Genomic DNA, 23,708 nt, shown 5'->3' with positions numbered 1-23,708 from the left:
GAGTTCAACTCACTTGGCCCAGGTGAATTATATCCTAGGGTCCTTAAAGTACCCTGAGATGTGACTGCTGAGCTATTGCCAGTCATCTTTGAAAGATTTTACAGAGTAACAGAAATGTCATGAGGATTAATAAAAGCCTGTGTTGGCTTGATTTTTTAGAGGGAAGAAAAGAGTGAAAACTATAGATCAATGAGCTTGACTTCAAGTCCTGGAAAAGTCTTAGAGTGTATGATTTGTAAACATATAAAAATAGAAATGGAAATAACTAAGAGGAACTAAGGAAAGCCATGTCATGTCATGTCGTATCCCCTTAATTTTTTTATGGAGGGGAGGACAGGGTTTCAAGAATGGTAGGTCAGAGGAATGTTATAGACATTCTACTTCAATTTTAGCAAAGCATTTGATCATTGTGGACAAGATGGAGAGAGTTAGACTATAGTTAGGTAGATTCAGAATGGGATGTAGTATTAGATCCCATCATTTTTAATGGTTTGATGTCAATCTGAAGGGAGTGCTCTGGTGATCTGTCCTTGTTCTGTGCTGACTAAAAGCTTTGTGAATGACTTGGGTGGGGGTGTGTGTTACATACTTATCAAATTGACATATGATTTAAAGCTGAGAGAGATAGTTAATACATTACATAACGATGACAGGAATAAAAAAGAAAACCAAGATCTCTACAGTTGCTAGAACAATGGACCAAATTCATAAGGTGAAATTTAATAGTGGCAAAGGTAAAGTACTACATATGAGTCAATAATGTGCTATGGCAGATAAAATAGCTATTTATGATATCAGGCTTCATTAAATGTAGTGTTAACAATGAATAACATGATACTACTTCTGCATTCTGTCTGATCCCATCTGAAATACTGGGTTCTGTTCTAGCTACCATATCTTAAGAGGGACATTGACAATCTGGAGAATATCTAGAGGACTCAGGATTATGAAAATGCCTCAAAAATATGTCCATATGAGGATTAGCCTGGGGAAGAGAAGACATAGGAAGGCATTGTTTCTGTCTTCAAGTATTTGAAGGACTGTTAAGTGGAAGATAAAAAGCAGAACTAGAAACAATGGGTCAAAGGTATAGATGGGAAGATTGAGGGTCAACAGAAAGAAAAAAAAACACCTTTTTTTTTTAAAGCAATTAAGATTTATCCAAAAGTGGAATGGGCTATCCTGGAAGGTAATGGGTTCTCTTTTCACCAGAGATCTTTAGGTAAGGTTAGAACCACTTGTTGGAGATATCATAGAGGGGAATCTTCATTTATTTTGGGCCTCTGAGATTCTTTACAAATCTGAGATTTTGTTATTTGAAATAGAAGAATGGATTCTATAAATGGCCAAGTGTTCTACACATATAAAGTAGTCTTCATGATTACAATCACTGTCATCATCATGATAATTGTTTTGGGATTGGGAGAATTTTTAAAAATATGGTACTTCTTCAACTGAGGCAAATTGTACTTCCTTCTATTAGCCCTTGGGACACAACGCTTGAATGATTTTGATGTAAGAGTAAAGTGCTGCACTATTTTTCTATTCAATGTGCTTTGTCTTCCTAAATGAGTATACTTCAAATCTTACTTAGGTATCCTTTGGATTGAGTCCCTAAGACCACACAGCTTTCAGTCAACTGTATTGTTCCTTTCTATTGCCTTTCTTTGATATTCTTTTCATCAAAACTCCATTTGGGGGCAAGCCATTGTCCTATTCTCATCCCAGCACTCTAAGTCTTAGTAGGAGACCTGTATGAGTTGCTGTGGGCCAAAAGGTTCACTACTTAGTAATCAGTTTTCTGTTAATGATCCTCTCTGAGCTTAGCTCACCTATGATAAAATGATTTAATTCAATTCAGCAAGTATTTATTAAGCATTTTTCTAGCACTTATTAAGACAGTGCTAGAGATTGGAAAATGAGATAATTACAAAATGAGGGGTATAGAGAAAGTTCTATGAGAAATTCAAGGTGAGATCATTTTCACCTGGAGGAGGGTAAAGAAGACTTTGTGGAGGAGACAGCATTTCATTTGGGCCTTGACGGAATGGCGGGACTTCAATAGATAGAGATAGGTGTGTGTGGAAGGCTGGGGAGAAAGCAAGAGTCTATTCCAGACTTTTGGAGGGAGGTTTGGAAGGCACAGAGACAGAGAAAGCAGCCTGAGAATGAAGGATAGAAAGTAGTCCAGTTTGGCTGGAATGTTGAGTGATACCTGGAAGAGAATAGTGTAAAATAAAACTGGTTAGATAGGTTGGAATTAGGTTACAAAGGGCAACTGCCAGAGTTTGAAGTTTATATTTTATTCTGATTACATAATTATATTTCTCTACTGGAGGTTTTTCAGTAGTGCCTGAAGTCTGTAAAAGAGAAAGTAAAAAAGTAACTAGCGTTGATAAAAGCAAGCATGCATTCTTTCTTACTTCATCTTTTTATCTCTTTGCTCATCATTATATAAACTCTGATGTAGAATTTGAAACTGAATAGGAGGATAGCTGTTGGATTGCATTTGTGAAGTTGTATAGCATCTATAATGATCCCAAGCTGATAACACCATCACCATCAACTACTACCACCATTATTTTAACACAGGTATTCTCCTTGGCATATAAATGACTACAAATCATGCAGTTCCATAACCTCCAAGGAATCAGGTTTGTGGATGAGACAAAGAGCAATGGATACATTCAGGTCAGATATAAGCAGGCTGCAGCCACAAATGATTTGTGTGCAAGAAGTGGAATAAAATATATCATCAGGGAGGTGTATGATGGTAGAAAGGGGTGGACAGGTCATATAGGAAAGCAAGAAATAATAGTTTGATAGAGTGCTATACTGGTATCCACAAAATGTTAAAAGGCCTAAAAGAATGTCTCCAGTTTGTTGGGATGATCTCTATGGAAGATAAATAGGAGTTTAAGCACAAGAATTGCTCAGAAGATTTAGATGATTAGAAATAGAAGTGATATAGGTGAGAGCAGAGGTCTATTAAAATACTGAAGTATTAATGTATTGATTTTTCCCTTTGAAGCTAGAATCTTTGTTATTATTTCTTATTTGCAGACAGTGTTTAAGTTTGTTGATTAACCTTAAATAGCCCTATAACTCAATGGAAGTTTTTAGAATTTGGCCTCCAATAAAGACTGCCCTTAAAGGGACCACATTCTTTTCCACAGATTTTAGCTTTTTTAAAAAAATATAAACAGAATATCCTATAGTTTTCAATTATATTTTAATCAAATTATTTTGAAAACTGAAGCTAACAGGATATATATCTATACATTTATATCTATCTATATATTACTATACCCATGATTTCACTAGAAGTAAGAAATAGAAATTGGTAGATCAGATAACAAAGGAAAGGGAAACAGAAAAAGATAAAGGGTAATAGCCATCAATGCTTCATATTAAGGTGAGAAAACTAGGAACTGTGTTTAAGAGTATAGGAGCTTGAGGTCAAAGGGACTTTAGAGATCTAGTCCAACAGCGTCATTTTACTGAATCAGAAATTGAAACCCATAGAGGTCAAGCAATTCAATCCAATAAGATTTATTAAGTGCCTACTATGAGCCAGGTACTGTATTAAGCACTGGGGTTACAAATAATAAAAATTAAAAAAAAATAATGATACACAGCCCCTGCCCTCTGAGGAACTCAAAAATCTAACAGAGAGAGACAATGCGTAAAAAAAGAGAGTCATAATGGAGTGGGCAAAAAGTTGTTTCTACCCTCTATAAAGGAAGGCACTGGGAGGAGTTTGTTACTCCACCCTCCAGCCCTCCTATCAGACCCCAGAGGAGGCTGGGGGAGGTGGTGTCACACAAGGCTTGTTAAGCAGCTCGGTGCTAAAATTAGAGGTGATGAGTTTAACCTGGTTCTGTGGAGTTTGAACCAGGCAGAGCAGCAGATGCAGAGTGGAATAAGCCGAAAAAACCAGTGTGACTTGTTTAAGGTTCTACGGAAACTAAATAGTACAGCTAAGACTCGGACCATGTCTTCATCCCCTGTCAGGAGTTCTTGCCACTGTACTGCAGTTTCCTCTTATGAGATGGACTAGAGTGATTGTGGAGGAAAAAAAAAACATTTTAATAGCTGTCCTTTTGTTCAGTTGTGTCTGACTTTTTATGACTCCATTTGTGGTTTCTTTGCAAAGATACTGGAGTAGTTTGCCATTTCCTTCTCCAGCTCATTTTAAAGATCAGGAAACTGAGGCACACAGAGTTAAGTGACTTGCCCAGGGTCACACAGCTAATGAATGTCTGAAGCCAGATTTAAACTCATCTTCAGGACTCAAGGCCCTGAGCTCTATCCACTGCCCTATTTTATAGTCATGGGAGATGGTTGTTATATAATCCAGTTGTATTCCATTGCGTATATGGATTCTCTGGCTTTACCTGGTTTAATACTAAATGATGAATATTTATTTGTTGTTGTTGTTATTACTAGGGTGGAGTTGTGTGTATGGGTGAGGCACACTGCCTCTTTAAGGGCAGGTCTATAGAAGGTTGCCTAATTAATTATGTTGTGCTACTTGGGAAGAGGGAAGCTAAAGGATCAACTGAATGCACCTGAATTGTTATTGCTTCTCAGTAAGCTAGCTTGAACCGGCAGAAAGTCAAGAATGGTCCTGAATGAGAGCAGTAGGAGAGTTTATTTTGCTCTATACCTCAAACCCTGGAGGGGGATCTCTAGGGAAGTGAAAGTAGACTCCGGGAAGAAATCCCAAGCCCAAGGAGGGGTGTATCCAGAAATCTGAGGACTAGGAGTGCTCCCTGGATGCTGAATCCAAGGAATCTGCCTACCACAGACGCTGTGGGTAAATGGGCCCCGAAATCTTAACATGTTTGTACCCAGGACAGGCTACAGAATGTGAGTAAAGGGCAGTGTTTCTTTAAAAGTCAAACCCTAAGGCCTATCTCAAGTACAAGTCCTGAGCCAATTACGTGCCATCAAATATGTAGTACTTTTCCGTCTTGTGTATCTTTAGCAGTAAGTGTACTCACTGTTTCTTTTTGAGAGCAATTCCTTATTTGACTAATTAACAAATCAGCTCAGGACAGCATCTTAATTTTCTTAGAACTTCCTTTCATATTCCAATTATTATTTGTTGACATACCATTTGGACCACTTTCAGTGACCCATCAGGTGGTTATCCTGCTCTTACTCAGTGCTCAAAGAAACTATGTGTAGGAGCTACATATGTTCTAGTCTGACTCTTAGTCTCTCAGGGGAACATGTATCTTTCTGATTGTTCTTTTTCTTTTGCTTCATGCCTGCTTTTTGGTTTAAATCTTCGTTGGTAATGAGGTAGCCAAAAATGATTGCAGGCACTTGCCAGGTATAATCACACACACTCTGGCAATTTGATGACTCCTTTTCCTATAGCTGGCCCAGACATTTTATTGGCCCTTTCTGTTGCCCTATTGAATTCCAGACTCCTTTCTAGTTTATCAATTTGCAGTTTGCATTACTACTCTTTAAGGCATTAGTGCTTTTTCCCATTGAATGTATGTGCTTTGCATTAATTCCAAATGTATCTCTCTTATCCTCCCTCTTCTGTCCTTCCAATTTTTCTTCTCTTGCAGTACTTGGTTGTTTAAAATGTAACTTTTTTACTAAATTGCTGTTTATTGTCTTTTTGGTCATTAATGAAAGGACTAAGCAAGAAGACTGTTACTCCTCTTGTACACACCATTACACATTTTATGCTAATGTTAATAAAATGATTATAGAACACTTGCAAATATGAATTCTAGAAAAATGCTTAATCCTCTAATAATCTGATTTCACACATTGCTATTTTCCTGTCCGTTGTTTTTAATTCAGCTCTGCTCTGCAAATGAAACGTCATTGCACTTGAATTGCTTTTTTACAATCTGTCTTTATGAAACATGTCATGTTGCCATTTTCTATCCTCTTTGTTTGCTAAACATATTGTATTTTCATTCTTAACATCGATTCCAAAAGTATAATATTATTTTCTAGTCTGGTCTGGATTCGGTTCATTGTTTGAGTCAGTTGCAAACTGCACTGAGTGCCTACTATATGCAAAAGAACAGAGTTGGTTTTTTTTTTTTGAGGATGGGAATAGAGATTTGTAAGTAGCCATGTGATTAATCAAATATCAGTTGCAATTTGTTTTCTCTAGCTTTTTTTTTTTTTGGCTGAGGCGATCAGGGTTAAGTGAGTTGCTTAAGGTTACACAACTAGCAAGTGTTAAGTGTCTGAGGCTAAATTTGAACTCGGGTCCTCCTGACTCCAAGGCCAGAGCTCTAGTCACTGCGCCACCTAGCTGCCCCTCTAGCTTCTTAAATTAGTTAATTTTGTTTCCTAGTTTACTATCATTATTTGGTTCGTAAACCTGGTTCAAGCCAGGCTTAAATGGTTTTTTTGTTTTCCATAAACAGTCACTGCAGGGCAACTATCAATAAAGAGACCATGCAATTTGCATATTTGCATAGTTATTTATGCCTGTGGTAAAACTCCTAATTTAACAAATTGATTGGGTGTGACAGGGTGCTTGGGTGCTTGTACTGAAACCCCAGTTCCATGACCATATTTATCCCTAGCCTCAGAAACACTGTCCCTGGCAGTTTCTCTCCAATCCAAGGACACTGTGCCTACCAATTACTCATGAGTGGGCCCCAGCAAGACCCTTATCTCTTTCTTTGGTGCAGTTACAAACAGCACCTGAAGGAATTATTAGTTTGAACTGGCTTTGCACTGGGTCATAAAGATATTCTTACCCACTGGACTATCTATACTGCTGCCCTACCTCATTATCTACATCCTGGACTCCTCTTTACATGTATTCTATACCTAAGACATACTATACTCCCTACATCCATCTTGTCAAACAAGACATTGACTGGTGGCAGACTGGACAACTCCTGGTTACCCCTGACTGATAGTTAGCTTAGTGACATAGTAGGTCTAAAACTGCACCTCCGTGTGGCCCGACTTGTGGGCTTTTCCTAGTGAACTCTGGGTAAAACGCCTAAGCAGTAGATACAAAAAGTGCATGTTCCTTTAACAACTGACCCCTCCCTAATCCTGCCTTGAATCACCTAGTTAGCATATTTGGCACATGTTTTATTATATTTTATCTTATATAAACTTTAACTGTACCCCTCTAAGGTCGCAGCTTCCTTAAGAATCCTTGCCTGCTATATAGCGTAACAATAAATCTTTGCCAACTTGACTCAGAGAATGCTCGAGTCTGTGAATTCATTCCAGATGACCTCATCCTGTATTCCAGTCCTTGAGGGGGTCTCAACCTCCAGACAGCAACAGGTGCTTAATATGTCCTAACACTGTCCTAGATGCTGTGTTTTGTTTAATTATTTTCAGTTGTGTCCAAGTCTTCCTGACTCCATTTGGAGGTTTGTTGTTGTCGTTATTGTTTTGGCAAAGATCCTTCAGTGGTATGCCATTTCCTTCTTTAGCTCATTTACATATGAGGAACTGAGATAAACAGGGTAACTCGACTTGCGAAGAGTCACACAGCTAGTAAGTGTCTGAGGCTAGATTTGAATTCAGGTCTTCCTGACTCCAGACCCTCAATTCTATCTACTGTGCCACCTAGGTGCTCCACCTAGACACTGTGGAGGGATACACAGAATTCTGACAGCATCTCTGTCTTTGAGTTTATAATTTAGTGTGGGAGATAAGAAAGGTACAGAATAAGACAGAATGTGATTCTGTCTATCAAAGTGATGCAAGAATTCCAAGAATACAGATTGCTTATGGCTGATGTGGTTAGGAAAGGCTTCTTTGGGGAGGTGGCCTTTGAGCTAGGCCTTGAGAGATGGGATTTTAGGAAGTGAAAATGGACTTAGGCTGAATTCAATTTGAGCAACATTTATTCATTGCCTATTATATGTAAGACACAGAGGCAGCCTGGCATATTGGATAAGGTTCCAGGTTGGGAGTCAGGAAGACCAGCGTTCAAATAATGTCATTGATTTTGCTATGTGAAGCTGTAAAAGCCACTTAAGCTTTCTATGCCTGCGACAACTACGTAGGATTTATCTACTATCTTAGATGATTGTGATTTGCATTGGCCTATGTGAATTCTTTGTTTGGTCACAGTTAAATGAGCCAGGCACTGCACTACACGTTTCAGTTGCAAAAAATGAAATAGCCCCTTACTTCAAGGAGTTCACATTCTACTGAGATGTAACAGACAAAGAAGTGCAAAATAATTTCCAGAAGTAGAGAGAACATTACAAGCTGGGGAGATCAGGAAAGACGTGGGGTAGGAGTTGACACCTAAGCTATGTTTAGAATCCTAATTTTCTTCAAAGAAGAGGAGTTAAAGAGGGAATGAATTCTAGACATTGGAATTTGACTGTAGAAAGTTTTGAAAGCAGAGATGGATTGTTGAGTTTAGGAAAAATGGTAGTAGACTAGTTTGACTAAAATGGAGAATTTGGGAATAAACACAATATGAATTTACAATCAATAAAAAGCATTTATTAGGACTGCCAGGCATCATGTTAAGCACTGGGCTTACAAAGAAAGGCAATGACAGACCCTGCCCTGGAAGAGCTCACATTTCAATAGCAGAGAAGACAGGTGAATAGCTCTGTACATAAAAATTATGTAAACAAACTAAGAGGGAAAGATACTAGCAGTTGGGAGAGGGGGACTGGAAAGGGGAGAGAACAAGTATTTGTTAAGCATCTATTATGTGCCAGGCCTTGTGCAAAGTGCTTTACAAATATTATCTCCTTTGATCCTCACTACAACCCTGTGAAGTAGGCTTTATTATTATCCCCATTTTACAATTGAAGACCCTGAGGCAACCAGGTTAAGTGACTTTCCCAGGGTCACACAACTAGTGAGCATCTGAAGCTGGATTGAACTCTGGTGTTCCTGACCCCAGGCCCAGCACTCAATCCAATGAACAACAAAGTGCTTTCTGAAGAATGTGAGATTGGATCCGGATCTTGAGGAAGCCAGGGGTGGTAAGAAATAGAGGTGAAAAGGAGAGCATTGTAGGCACAGGGTGCATTCAGCATAAAGTATTGAGATGGAATGCAAGGAGCAGCAAGTAGGTCAGTATAGCTCGATGGTAGTATGTGAAGGAAATTAAAGTATAACAAGACTGGAAAGGTAGTAACAGACCAGTTTGGAAAGAGATTTATTTGTAAAATCTTTCTATTTGATATCGGAACCAATAAGGATGCATGAGAATTCGAGAGAGGGGTGACATGGGTGGACTTGTAATTTAGATAAATCACTTTGGTATCTGAGTTAAAGATCGATTGGAATGGGAAAAGAGGGCTACTGCAGTAGTCCAGGCAAGAGGTAATGAGAACATGAACTAGGGTGATGACTGTGCCGGTGGAGGGAAGGAGGCATATGAGAGATGTTGTGAAGGTAGAAATAAGATTTGGTAACAGATTGAATCAGAAAGATGGTCAAGAATGATGAGGATCAAGCAAAGGTCATTAAATTTGGCAAGTAAGAGATCATTGTTAATCTTGTAGAGAATAGTTTCAGTTGAATGCTAAGATTGGAAGCCTGGTGCAAAGGGTTTAGAATAGACTGAGAGAACTAGAGGTAATGAGTAGAGATGAATAGCCACAGAGTTGCTAGTCCAGTGAGAAAGATTAAGTGAGGGTTTTGAAATTCATTAGATATGGATGGTGAAGGAGAAGAAAGGGTCAAAGATGATGTCAGGGTTGCAAACCTGGGCAATTTCCCAGGTATTTCAATTGAAGATTAATCATAAAGGATGGTGGGGAGCATAATAGCTAATAATAGCCAACATTCGTATATTGCTTACTATATGCTAGGTACTTTACAGTTATTATCTTATCTGATCCTCACAACAACCCTGGAAGGTAGGTGCTTTTATGAGGCAAAGGGAGGTTTAGTGACTTGCCCAGGGTCACACAGCTGCTAAGTGTCGAAGGTCAGATTGGAACTCAGGTCTTCCTTACTCCAGATTTGGCTTTCTGTGCACTGTGCCACCTAGAAACATTTTAAGGATCTATGATTTCTTCAATATAGGTACCATCTACTATTATAAATATCCTATGCAGGTTGCAACCTATGTATGACTCAGTAGATAGTCCCCTAGGCTTTTGAGGCCAAACTTTTCATTCCCTTTGTCAAACCTGGTGAAGGATATCTCCAAAACTATTGAAGTTGGTTGTCAGAAAACAGGCAGGCAGTTTGTCATTAGGTCTGTCTTGAAGTCTTTTAGCTTGGTATTACTTGCCAGTTTTTGCACTCAGCTGGCATGGTCTTTGATGACCCAGAGTCACCTGCATACCATAAAGAGGCATTAGGATGGCTTTAGTAAAGAAGGCAATGCCTACGGTCATACAGAAAACTTTCCAGTCACTTCTCTTCTTTGCTGACTTTTCTGTTTCCTTTGACACTCACCTGCTTCACTGCCCACCAGCTGTCAGCTACAGCTGCTTTTCTACCACTGAGTCATGAGCAATTTAAAAAGGGTAACTGAGTTAAGAGGAAGAGAGATCATGTGGATAAGAGGGAGAGGATCATTAAATAAAGACAGGCAATCATGCAAATGAATGCTATTATATTGATAATGAAAATTCACTGATATTTTAAGAAATGTTCAATTAAAATTTATAATGGTAGACATTTTATACAAAATCACCAGATCAACAAATGTGGAATTGAAATCATTCTATACTCATAGGATGGGCAAGCAAGTACAGATTACTGTCTATATTTGGAGAGAGTATCCACTTTAATGAGATTGCTGGTTTGTCAAATTATATATGTTATTAGGCATTAGAGGGGATTTATTGAAATGTCACTAAGCATCCTTCTGTAGGTATACAAGATTATGAGATAGAAAGGGTAGATGAATTCAATATTCTGAAAGGTATCTGAGAAGTATAATCTTTTATTTTGATATTCAGGGTAAAATTACCAAAAAGAGTTCATTCAGAATCGAATAGTGATTATAATGCTATAATAACATATGTCTATAGGATAATTCCCATTTGAGATATTTATTGTGTTTAATAATACTTTAATGCAGTTTTGGGACTAACTTCCTGTGGTTTGGGCATGTTTGGTTATAATTTTGAAAATTTTATCAGAGGAGTGCTTGCTTAATCCGGAATAAAGGAAGTATTGTTGAATTGTAGAGATAATTCGGGCCATGCAAGGATCCCTCAATGTGTAATAACAGGTGCCCATGGGAACTGGTATTCTAAGCAAATGATAGCTTCTAGATATCCCATCATTTCTAGGCACTCTTTCTGTTGGTGGGCTCTCACTATAAAATATATGTGACATAGGATGTGAATGAATTATATAATCTTATTTTAATCCCACTGTAATCCTCGGACTTGGCATAACACTGATTCATTCAATCAGACTAGTCTGGATGTTAAATGAGATGTACCTATGATACAGGATGATACAAAGGCAATGTAGTGGATAGAGTGCTAGACTGGGAGTCTTGAGATCTGAGTTCAAATCCTGCCTCTGATACTTACCAGCTGTGTGACCTGGACAAGCCATTTAATTTCTTTGAGACTTGGCTTCCTTATCTGTAAAATTGGGGTAATGACACTTATATCTACCTCACAGAATTCTTAGACAGTGCTCTGCATATTCTGAAGTACAACTTGAGTGTGAGTTATTATTTCTGGGGTACCACAGGTAAGGGTTGCTGTTGTCAGTCTGGGCTGGTTCCATGAGGCAGTTTTTGACAACCACTGCCTTCACTTCACTTCTTGCCCAGGTTTATATGGGAAAGGGGAAGCAGATTTCTAAATTCTTACCTACCATCCTTTCTCTGAAATAAACACAAAACTTTTTATTGTGCAGTGGTTCAGTCATGTCCTACTCCTCGTGACCCCGTGGATCATAGCATGCCAGGTCCTTCTATCCTCCACTATCTCTCAAAGTCACACAAAGCTAACCCTTCTGCCTCTCTCTCTGTCTGTCTGTCTCTCTCCATATATCTGTATATATATACACATGTATAGTCTAGCATTATAGTCTATTATTTTATATAGTCTAGCAACATAGTCTATTATTTTACAGACGAATAAACTGAGACTCAGGAGAGTTTAAGTGACAGTCTGGGGGTCCTGGATTCAAAATCAAGTTCTTTGATTTCAAATCCAGTGCTCTTTCTACTGAATGTTACTACCTTTCTAGAATCTCAGAATTGGAAGAAACCTCAGATGCCATCATGTTAAACTCATACCTGAGCAAAAATTCAGTTCAACAATCGATTAAATATCTATTATGTGGAAGATACTCTGTTAAGTGCTGGGGATACAAAACCAAAATAATGTCTTTCCTTAAGGGGCTTACAAATCACCGAATTGCCTCTAATTATGTCCATTGCCAAATCCAGCCTTCACTTGGAAAACCTTCGGTCTTTCTGAAATAGCTACTTTGGAGAGCTCTTAAAAACTGTCTTTTTCTTTTATCAAACTGATATCTGTTTCTTTGCAACTTTGCCTTATTACTCCAAGTTCTGCCCGCTAGACTCTGCCCTCTTATAAATGGTAGCTCTTAAGACATTTGAAGATGTATATTATGTTGCATGTATCATCATCAAAGTCTTCTTTTAAGTTAAAAAAATCCAATTTCTACAAATGACCTATTTTTTCCTTTCTGTGTAGGTCATTTGCCTATGCAAATACTGCTACAATATGTTTTACTGTTGATTTTTCACCCAAATGTTCTTTACTATGGATCACTGTTTGGTACCTGGATTTACTCACACGCATATAGCTGTTCAATATGCAGTGCTAACCCATCATTGCTAGTTCATCTATTTTGTTAGTTTTGAATAAGATATTCTCTTCCAGACTCACATTCCAATCATGAAATCTATCCCACTAAGCCTTTGTGGAATCTTTGCAATCAAATATGTATGCCTGAATTAGGATTTTAGTCTTCTCCCCCACCTGCTGCCTTTTAAATCTCTGCTTTGTGCATTTGTGTATAGACATCTAAGACAATAGGTTTTTATTGCTGGCTCCTCTCTTGGATTTTGTCTCCCATGATTACTGAGTTTCTATACAACTCTTTCTATGTTGTAGCTAGTGTTCTTTGTGGTGTGTAGCTTAGTAAATATGCCAAAGGCAGTTTCCTTCTTTTCCCTGCATTTTCAGTATAAAATCCTCTTAATTCACAAGACTCCAAGCAAATATAGACTTTTTTTTTCACCAGCTCTTATTAGCCTTATTCCATTCATGGCCAAAAGCCATAATTTTTGTGTGTTCAGTCTGTCCAGAAATCTTTAACCCATTCTCAGACAAAATCTCTTTAACCAGCTTTTCACTTTACAAGTCTACTTCTCTTCCAGGGCCACTGCCTTCAATCAGCAGAAAATAGCACCTGTGTCTCCACATTCTTGCTTCCTGCCCAGATCTTCACAATGTCTAGCAATGATTTCTAGGTTCATTCTGGCAATATCCTTTGCCCTGATAAGGAATAAATTGTTATAGCAGTTTGAGAAAGTTCTGGCATATACCAAATAAGTATTATTGCTATTGTTTTTAATTTATGAACTAGAAAATCATGAAAACCATGAATAATTACCTATATGAAGGCCAGAAAAAAGTATTGATATGAAAACATAAATCTATTTCATTTAGCTTTTAAAAAATGTGAAGTGCCAACATTGCCCTACTTTTTTATGTTGCTTTCTGAAATTGCTTTTTGTTTTATATATTAAATGTTTCATTAATGTTCTTTATAGGTTTTTTGTTTGCTTGTTTGTTTGCTGTTATTATCATCACTGCCTCATTGCCCTCCCTTCTGACAAATAAGTAGTCAAGTAAAGCAAATTTGGATCAGTCACGTTTGAAAACATGTGTCATTCTGCACTTATATTTTATTACCCCTCCTCCAAGTGTGAGGAGACACAGTCTTCTGGTGTTAAGACTAGTCATTGCATTGATCAGAGTTTTAAAATTTTTCACAGTTGTTTTAATTTACATTTTTCTGATCATTATATAAATTATTCTTCTTATTCTGCTCACTTCACCTTGTATTATTTCATACAGCTTTTTTCAGGTTTCTCTGCATTTGTCCCTTTTGTCATTTCTTATGTGTCAATAATATTCCATTACATGTATATATCATAATTTGTTTAGCCATTCCTCAGTTGATGGGCACACCCTGTGTTTCTAGGTCTTTGCTATGATACAGTGTTGATATAAATATTTTTGTACATATAGATCCTTTACCACTTTCTTTAATCTTTTTGGGGATATAGCTTGGTATTTGTATCACTGGGTCAAGGGCTTGTTCACAGCTTAGTGACTTTTTCCAAATTGATTTTCAGAATGTCTGGACCAATTTACAGCCCTGCCAATTGTATTAGTGTGTCTGTCTTCCCACAACCAATGATTGTCATTTCTTTTTTCAGGTTATCTTTGACAATGTGATTGATGTGTAGTAGACCCTTAGATTTGTTTCAATTTTCCATTCTCTAATTATTTTGATAATGGAGGAAAAAGACTTTTTTTTTGGTACATCTTTTATTTTTAATGTTGCTTTGACTTCCTCTCATATCCCAGGGATCCAGGCCTTATAGCTCTGAGACATTAAATGATTTGCTTAGTCACACAACCAGGATGTGTTAGTAGAAAGACTTGAACCCAAGTCTTCCTGGATTTAAGGGCAGCTCTCTACTACACCATCCTGCCTCTCCTAGGTTAAGTATTGATATTATTTTATTATTTATGATGCTTTTAAATGTAATGGAGTTTCCTTGCTTGTCTATTTTAACTGTTGCCTTGTCTGAGATCCTGATTACCATCCGTGCTTCTTTGTCTTTATTTATTTTTAGGCAATTGGGGTTAAGTGACTTGCCCAGGATCACACAGCTAGTAAATGTCAAGTGTTTGGTCTGAGGCGGGATTTGAACTCAGGTCCCTCCTGACTTCTGGGCCGGTGCTCTATCCACTGTACCACCTAGCTGCCCTCATCCATGCTTCTTTGAATTCTCATGAAGCATAATCACTTCTGCTCTAGCCCCTCATTTTAATTCCGTGTGAATATTTGTTCCAAGTGTGTTTCTTATAATCATGTTAGATTTTTCTTTCTAATTATTCTGTTAATGTTTTCTATTTTATATATAGATTCATCTAATTAATATTCACTAATATGGTTATTCACTGTGTTTTTTTCCATTGCATTCTTTAATATTTATTTATTGCTCTTTTTTTCCCTAACCCTTCTTTATGGAACAGAATAGCGTAGAGAAAGAGAAAAATCTGATAGTCATCAGTAATCTATAACTGAAATTGTGTCTGTTCCTCTTTTGTCTCCATCAAGGCTATATACTGATGTTACTTTACTTCTTTTTCATATTTTCTTTTGCTATCAATCCTTATTAAAGTTTGTCTTGCTTGTGACCATTCCTCCCCTCCTTTATTTTTCCTTTTTTATACCAGTTTTGCCTTTCCCGGACAGTTTTTCTGTTGTTTTATAATTTCTACACCACTTTGTTTTTGTATATTTGTTCAACCCTCCTTTATCCAGTTCATACAAGAATGCTTATGAAATATCTACTACCTCCTCCCACCTTTTCTCCGTGTTTGTATACTCTTTTTTTCTTAAGCATTCCATTTATGCAAAATAGTAAATTCTCTTCTCTCTTCATTTTCCTTTTCTCCCTCCATTTGCATTTCTTAATACCAATAAAATAGCTGAAACTCACTCCCAGACTCTGATGTCTGACTTAATAACTTTTTTGACCCTTGAATACATGAAGATTCTGAAGGCAAAATTGTCCCTTGACACCATGTTAGAATGTAAGCATTTAATCCTCATCTAGCCCCTTCAATTGCTCAAATATATTTATCTTTCTAGTTTGCAGACCAGACTTGTTCCTTTGGATGAAGATGATTAAGTAGGGCTTTATTTATATAGAGCAGATTTCCTGCCTTTTTTTAATGAGATAAGACTAGCTAGCTCAAATGTCTGGATTAAAAATGACCACTTTTCTACTAAATGGCCAATGACAACAGAGGCTAAGCACAACTGATACATATGAAGGCTTTTTAGTCAAATGTTATTAGTAACCATTTTTTACCTCTCTCCTATCCATTTTTTATTGTCTCATTTTTCTGAAACTCTTTATCTGAGCTAATTCTTTAATGAATTTAGGAGATTAAGTCCACTCATGGATGCCATAGCTTTCAGCTAAGCTCCTTGCTCAAGGATGGTCCACCAACTATAGTTTAGGACCTTTGGAAAGATATTTGGATCAGGGGCTTATAATTTGGTGTCCATGGACCCTCAAGGGGTCTATAGATAGATTTCAGGAGTTCCGTGAACTTAGATTGGAAAAAAAAATTTATGTCTTCATTTTTTACAAACCTTTAGTTTCCTTGGTCATCCTAAACGTATTTTATTTAGTTTATTTAAAGATTTTATTCTGAGAAGGGATCTGTAGTCTACACTAGACCTACAGGGGGTTCTATGAAACACAAAGGGTAAGTACCCTTGATCTAGGTAGTTAAAACAAGTAGTTAAAATAGGAAGCTCCCCAGTACCAGTCTGGAATGAACATTCCCTGCCCTACTTTCTTCTCCTGGCATCTTGGTGGCAGACCAATCACAGCCTCAGGCTAGTATCTTGAAATATATGCCTCTCCCTACTCCTCAGCATAGTATATCCTACTCTCCACCTCAACTGAGAGCAAGTTTCATGCTACTTGCCTTTGGCTAGATTTGCTGCATTTGCCCCAGGTGCAAAAATTTCTGGTTAAGGTTGCATGCTTGGGATTATTTAAATCAACCAAGCCTGTTAGCATAGCCTATGCTGGTACTCAGTTTAGTCCAAGAAAAAGAGCTGTGCTCTGTAGTAAATGTTAGGTATACATACACTTAGGCCAATGCTTTTTTCGACCAAGATCAAGCAGAGCAGGGAAAGAGAGGAATGACTAAGTACCATAGATAAAGCATATGTGCATCTATATAAATAATACATATATACCTATACATATATGTTTGTGTTTATATATGTGTATATGTATATATTATATATAATTTGTCAACATTTACTAAATGGTAGTCATGTTTAAATTCAGAAAAAATGCTTAAATATTCTTTGCCAATACATTTTCTCAGTTAAAGTAGAACTTATTCTTAACTTGATATCAATTGGAAGGTACTAAGTACTTTTTTATTCTACCAAAAGAATCCTAGAATTTCTCCTTTACTAATCCGATAAGGGATCAAAAAAGATATTAGGTAATCTTAATACATAATTATTTATCTGGCAAGGCCTAGAGAATGCTCATGACTTTTTTTTTGAAAAATTGGAAAAGAAGATAAAAAAATAGTGGTTAGATTAGAAATGGCTTGTAGGATACTCATGCAAGAACACTTCATCACTCATCTTGAGGTTTCCCTAATGAATAACAAACCTCTAAATAAAACCTGAGTGAAGAAATAGTTTTATTTCTACTATACTTTTTACCTTTTAAAATTGTTAAATGAAAAAACCTAATCAAGATTAATTTAGATTTTTGCATGTTATTTTTCTACTTTCTTACCTTCTCTTAGATGAAACTTGTTGGAGATAGGGTTAACATCTCCTTGTTACTGAAGTATTCCTTTTTTTGGGAGAATTAGAACATAAGAGGTAAAGAAAAACAATTGGTAAAGTTTCTATTAAAACAGTAAAATTGAGACTTTTTAAAGGTTCTTGACAGTTGTATAATGAAGACTAATTTTTGAGTTCTAATCTAGATACTACACATAATTTATTTTTCCCTTTCCTTCTAAAAAATTACAAGTGAGTTTGTTAAAATAAAAGCAGCTGGATTTCCATCTACTCCTGATTAGCTTTGAAAATGTGGAAATATTCATGCCTACAATACACGTAAGGATATTTGAGTAATTTTTTTGGTAGTGAAATAGAATTTTAGTGATAATATGAAAACTTGAGAATCAAAATTTTAGAACTAGAGTGATCTTTAATGTTTACTTTAACTCATCTACCTAAGGTTACACAGTAAGTTATTAATAGAGTTAACACTTGAATTTGGGTCTCTTTATTCATAGGCCTGGATGTTTTCCTTTAGATTTTTAATTGACATGTGAAACAGGTATAATGGACTAAGTTAAATTTAATACCTTATCCCTATCTAGAATGCTTTTTGGTCTTGGATAAAAGAAAAAAAAATGCTGGCTACTTCTTTAATTTTGGTTCTGCAAAATATTAGGAGTGATTCTATAATGGTTTTCTATACTAGCAGATTTGTTTTTTAGGCTTTTAATTTCATTGGTGTATGCAATTCAAGGTGAGGAAACTTCTTTTTTTTTTTTTCAAAATGTAGATCAGTATGTCTTCTTTGTTTCAGAATTACCAGAATTGCCCAGGATCCCTCAAACATTATATGTCAGGGGTAGGATTTGAACCCAGATCTTATTGACTCTCAATAATGCAGGCTTCCTCTTACTAGTATGTTTATGAAGTTAAAAAACCCTCAATTTTCTAAACTTTACATTTTTTATTTTATTTTATTTTTTTGGGGGGTGTTGTTTATTTCTGAGAATGTTAACCATTTTCAATGAAATGCTAAAATTGGTTCATTCTTTTTTAATGGAAAGAGCCCAGGATTTGTAATTAAAAGGCTCTGTTGCCTATTATTTATTTATGTGCAATGGCATGATGTTGTGAAAGTGCTAGATATAGAGCCTGGAGGGACCTGACTATAAAACTCTCCTCTGTTACTCAATTTACTTAGTCTCTCTAATTCTTAATTTCTTCGTCTGGAAAATGGGTGTATTACTGCTTGTAGTACCCTTATCTGCCAGAGTTATTGTGAAAGGTCAAAAGAGATAAGATATAATAAGTGCTCTGCATACTCTGAAATTCTAAATCAAGGGTTCTTAACATTTTTTTATGTGTCATGGCTCCCATTCACAGTCAGGAAATCAATGATCTTAAAATTCAGTCATTAAAACAGTTTTTAAAAAAAGGTCATGGATGTCCATGTAAGTCTCTCAGCTCTATATACATGATGGCTGTTATTATTATACTGGACAAATCATTTCACTTATTTGGGTCTCACTTTCCTGGGCTTTAAAATGGAGTTATGCTAAATGAATGCTAAGGTCTCTTCCAGCTTTAAATATTAGGATTCCTTTGGAGTAATTTTTGAGATGGCACATCAATGGTAATGCATGTCATGTTTTATATACCATACAGTTAGATATTATATAATGTATGCATATTATACATTGTATAGTATCCTGAACCTTAGGGCCATCTTTGATGCCTAATTATTCATTCTACTCACCTAATCCATGCAAAATTTCTGTGCTTGGTGAAATTAACTCTTGCTTGGACCCATGATTTTGATTTTGTTCCTTTATTTCCACATGATATTTTTTCTCCTTTAGGGGAGGATGTTTACCTTTTTTTTTCTTTTATCATTTTCCCCATTTCTATCCATTCCTCATCTTAGGGTTTCTCATCCTCTGGAGCTCTGCTGTAAGTACTGCAAGGCCACCTACTGCGGTTGCTGGTGAAAGCCCATACCTGGCGGTCACCCTGCTCAGACACAATGGGGACTTCACAGGTACCGTTTCAACCACCCTCTGCATTTGATTGTCATGGTCTTTGTCATTTGAAGAAAATGCCTTCTAAAGTAGGAGGCAGTGTGGTGCAATGGGAAGGGTGCTGGGTTCACATCCTGACTTTGTTATTTATGCCCTGCTTGATGCCGGGCAAATCACTTGATTCTTCTTTGCCTCATCTGCAAAAAGAGAAAAGGAGGGTTGGACTAGGTGATCTCTTAAATCCCCTTTGGCTCTATGATACATTGGAAATGAAAAATGAGAGAACTGAATTTTCATGGTGTAGTGGTCAGATTGCTAGACTAGAGTCAGGAAGATGTGAATTTAAATCATATGTCTGATAGCTATGCACCTACAGGAAAGTAATCTCCTTTAACTTCAATTTCCCCATCTGTAAAATGGGATAATAGGGATAATGTATGCAGTGTCTACCTCACAGGTGAGAACCAAATGAGATAAAATATGTAAGCCTTAAAGTGCTGCATAAATGCCAGCTATTATTATCATTATATCCAATAGCAGCATTTAGAAGGAGAATAAAAAGGGCCACAAATAGGGAAAAAAATCTTGTGGTTCCTGAGATAATTAAAGACTACATGGCTAAGAACCAAATCAAATCATTTTTAGAGTGTTGTGTGGTTTGAGGAAATATATGAAATATTTCACTCATTTGTTTTTAAAGTGAAAGGAGTATAGAATTCTATTTAAGAAATCCACAAATAAGCTATATAATGAGCTTCATTTTGTGTATGGGTGTACAAACATACACACATTTCAGTTTATGGTTATTTAGGGGAGAACAACAAAATGAGGATATATAGTTTCTGTTCAGCCTTAAGTGGGCTTTTGTTGCTGCTGCTGCCTTGTAATGTTTTAAAATAATTTCTTATTGAACCGCTAATGCATTCCTCTCTCCATTATTTTAAACCTTTTCTTCTTGCCTCAAGTTTGTTTTAATCTCCTTTACTTTCTTCCCATCCTCCCCCTATCTTGTCCTCACTCTTAGTAATGACCCTTAGTCCTCTGTGGTGGATTGTTATTGCATGTAGCACCATGAGGCCTTGCTTGGTAGAGCTTCTGAGTGCCAAAGAGACATTGAAGAGTGGCAAATAGTTAGTTAAACATTTCTACCTCTCCTCTCCTGAGAAAAGTTCCTGCCACTTCATTTTCTCTTATCAGGCCTTCAAAGGGTCTTTTCTGTGCTTCTAAAATGCATGGCAGTTAGCCAGTGGAAATGGTTGCTGTTCATAGCTTAAGATATTTTTTCTTTTCTAGATGTTTTCTGGCAGCAGATTTTTCTTCTTCTAGCTTTCTTCTGGTAATGTCATTTGTACCCATGTGAATCTCCAGAAGTGACTAGGCATCATCCATTTTGACACGTTTTGGGACATTTTGTCATGTTGGGATATATATACTTGGAAAGTTCACAAAGGCTGCTTTCAGTAGCCTTCAGTAGGGAGGCCCAACCACCATTAATCTCTACTCCTATGACCTTTACCATATTTTCTTACTTGACAACAATACCTATCATTATCATTGGAGAGCAAGAATCTACTTCCTCCCTCAAGTGTCCATTGTCCTTCTCTTGAGGTCGAGTGCCTTTCTTCCCTTCTTCTATATGACATTCTTCTATTCTTCAAATTCCTGACCCAGGTCAGGATTCTTCTTTGGCCACTTAGATATTTTTTTCTTTTCATATTAAAATATTTTTTTCCCCAGTTTTAATTTTTTTTTTAATTTTAAAGGGATCCTACTCTATTCCTATTAATTGTATAGGCAAGTGAGCTTGACTTCCATTTTTGGCAAAATTCTACAAAGCATTATTAAAGAGATGGTTCTTGACTATCTAGAAAATAAAGGTATGATGAAAAAGGGGTTAACATGACTTCAAGGATAGGTCATGTCATATTAACCTTATTTTTTGTGATAAGATTACTAAACTGGCACATCAGGAGACTGTTGCTGATGTAGTTTAGCTGGTGATTTTTGGTCTAGATTTTTAACTTCATTGTTATAAGTAGCTCCCAGTGAGGAACTTCCCTCTTTGAATGCAGATCAGCATTTCTTCTTCCACTTATAGTCTTAGAGTTGCCTGGAGAAGTTTAAGTGACTTTGCTGTTGTTAAGTCATTTTTCAGTCCTGTCCAACTCTCTGTGACCCATCTGAGGTTTTCTTGGCAGAGATACTGGAGTGGCTTGCCATTTCCTTCTCCAGCTCATTTTAAAGATGAGGAAACTGAGGTAAATGGCTTAAGTGACTTGCCCAGGGTCACACAGCTAGTAAATGTCTGAGGCCAGATTTGAACTTATGAAGATGAGTCTTCCTGATTCCAAGCTCAATTCTCTATCCACTGCATCACCTAAGTGCCCATTAAGTGACTTGCACAGAATCATAGGCAATGTATCTCTGAGGTTGGACTTGACAAATGCAGGTTTTTCTGACTCTGAGACTGGCTCCTTAATGTTAATACCAAAATGTTTCATAAAATCTCACGCTGCTCTTGAGGGAATGATAGACTGATGGTCTAGTCAACTGTATAGTTAGGTGGATTTGTAAGTGGTTGAATGTCTAGACCAAAAAAATTATTAATGGTTTCATGTCAACTTTGCAGATATAAGGGATTTGTTTAGCTTGGAAGAAAAATATTTGAGGGAGATATGAAAATTATCTTAAAAAATGTGAAGGGCTGTTATGTGAAAAAGAAGTAAGACTTGTTCTCTTTGATCCCAGAAGGCTGAACCAGGAGCAAGGGTAGAAAAGAGACAAATTTAGGCTTGATGGAAAGAAAAATCTTCCTAATAATTAGAGTGATTAAAATTGTAATGAGCTTCTTTAGAAAGAAGTGAGTTCTCTATTGTTGGAGGTCTTTAGGAAGATATCGGGCCATTACTTGTATGACATGCTGTAGAGGACAATCTTTTTCATGCCTGGTTTGGACTACCATGCCTTATACTTGGGAAATTCTATAGTTTTGTTTGACCCTGTAAAGGATTATTATAATATGACCATTTGCTGACTAGGAGTATTTGCCAAGAGTGACTGTTAGAGGGGAAATTCACTAAGGTTTCCTGCCTCTCAATCCAGTTCTCTTTTGCCACCTTTAAATATAGATAATAAAAATTAAATATTAATTAATTTCATAGGATCATAGATTTAGAGCTAGAAGGGACCTTAGAAGGCATCGAGTCTAGCCCCTACATTTTACAGATGAGGAAATAGATGCAGAAAAGTTGTGACTTGCCCAGGGTCATACAGTTGGTAAATGTAGGAGGTGGGATTTCCTTATGGCTTGTGTTTTACTGGCTTTCTTCACCTAAGTGACTTTTTTTTTTGCCTTTGTGAATTTCCATATTTTCTATACATGAGTATCAGAATTTGTGAATGGTATGGAGTTATACTATTTCAAATATCAGTACAACATTTATTTAAATATGTTCTGAAAGGACACAAAATAGGATCATAGACTTAGGGTCAGAAGGGAACTTAGATGCCATATAATCCAACCTTCTGATTTTATGTTTAGATTGAAGTTTTTTATTTAATTAAAAAATTTTTTTTAAATTTTTCAAAATTTTTTGCTTTTTGGCTAAGCAGTGGGGTTAAGTGACTTGCCCAGAGTCACACAGCTAGTAAGTGTTATGTGTCTGAGTCCAGATTTGAACTCAGGTCCTCCTGACTCCAAGGCTGGAGCTCTATCCACTGTGCCACCTAGCTCCCCCTTAAATTAAAGTTTTTTAATGAACAGAACTGTTTTTCCTCTCTCTCCCACCCTATTGGAAAAAAAGGAAAACAAAATCTTTGTAATAAATATGCATAGTCAAGCAAAGCAAATTCTCTCAATACAATACGTGTGTGTACATATACTTGAATGTTTATATACATATATGTATGTATGTATGTATGTTTGTTATATATCACACACACATACACACATGTATTTATAAGATTTTGCTACCTCTACCATGGATAGTATATGTCACCATTGGACTTCTACAATCATAGTTAATTGCATTAGAGTTCTTACAACTTTCAAAGTTGTTTGTTTATACAGTGTTGTTGTTATAATATAAATGATCCTCTTGGTTTTGCTTATTTCATTCTTCATTCCTTTATACAATGTTTTCAAAATTGTTTATTTTTTAA

The 23,708-nt window shown here is 36.6% G+C and overlaps 1 protein-coding gene across 2 annotated transcripts in view; it reads left to right on the top strand.

The window, feature by feature from the left end:
- Positions 1-23,708, top strand: part of DLGAP2 (DLG associated protein 2) — a 1,185,476-nt gene that overhangs the window by 86,517 nt on the left and 1,075,251 nt on the right. The window contains exon 1 of one of the 2 annotated variants that reach the window (XM_020973016.2): positions 19,485-19,567. The exons of the other annotated variant lie outside the window; for it this stretch is intronic. Within the exon in view, the coding sequence (XP_020828675.1) occupies positions 19,553-19,567 (15 nt within the window). The 5' untranslated portion in view covers positions 19,485-19,552. Of the gene's footprint in view, positions 1-19,484; positions 19,568-23,708 lie in introns of those variants that run through there. 2 annotated transcript variants of the gene reach the window in all.

Source organism: Phascolarctos cinereus, unplaced genomic scaffold (genome assembly GCF_003287225.1).
Source record: "Phascolarctos cinereus isolate Bilbo 61053 unplaced genomic scaffold, phaCin_HiC Scaffold_2;HRSCAF=192, whole genome shotgun sequence".
Taxonomy (NCBI): domain Eukaryota; kingdom Metazoa; phylum Chordata; class Mammalia; order Diprotodontia; family Phascolarctidae; genus Phascolarctos; species Phascolarctos cinereus.
The sequence above is the reverse complement of the archived record's forward strand: the minus strand, read 5'-3'. Positions and strand labels throughout refer to the sequence as shown.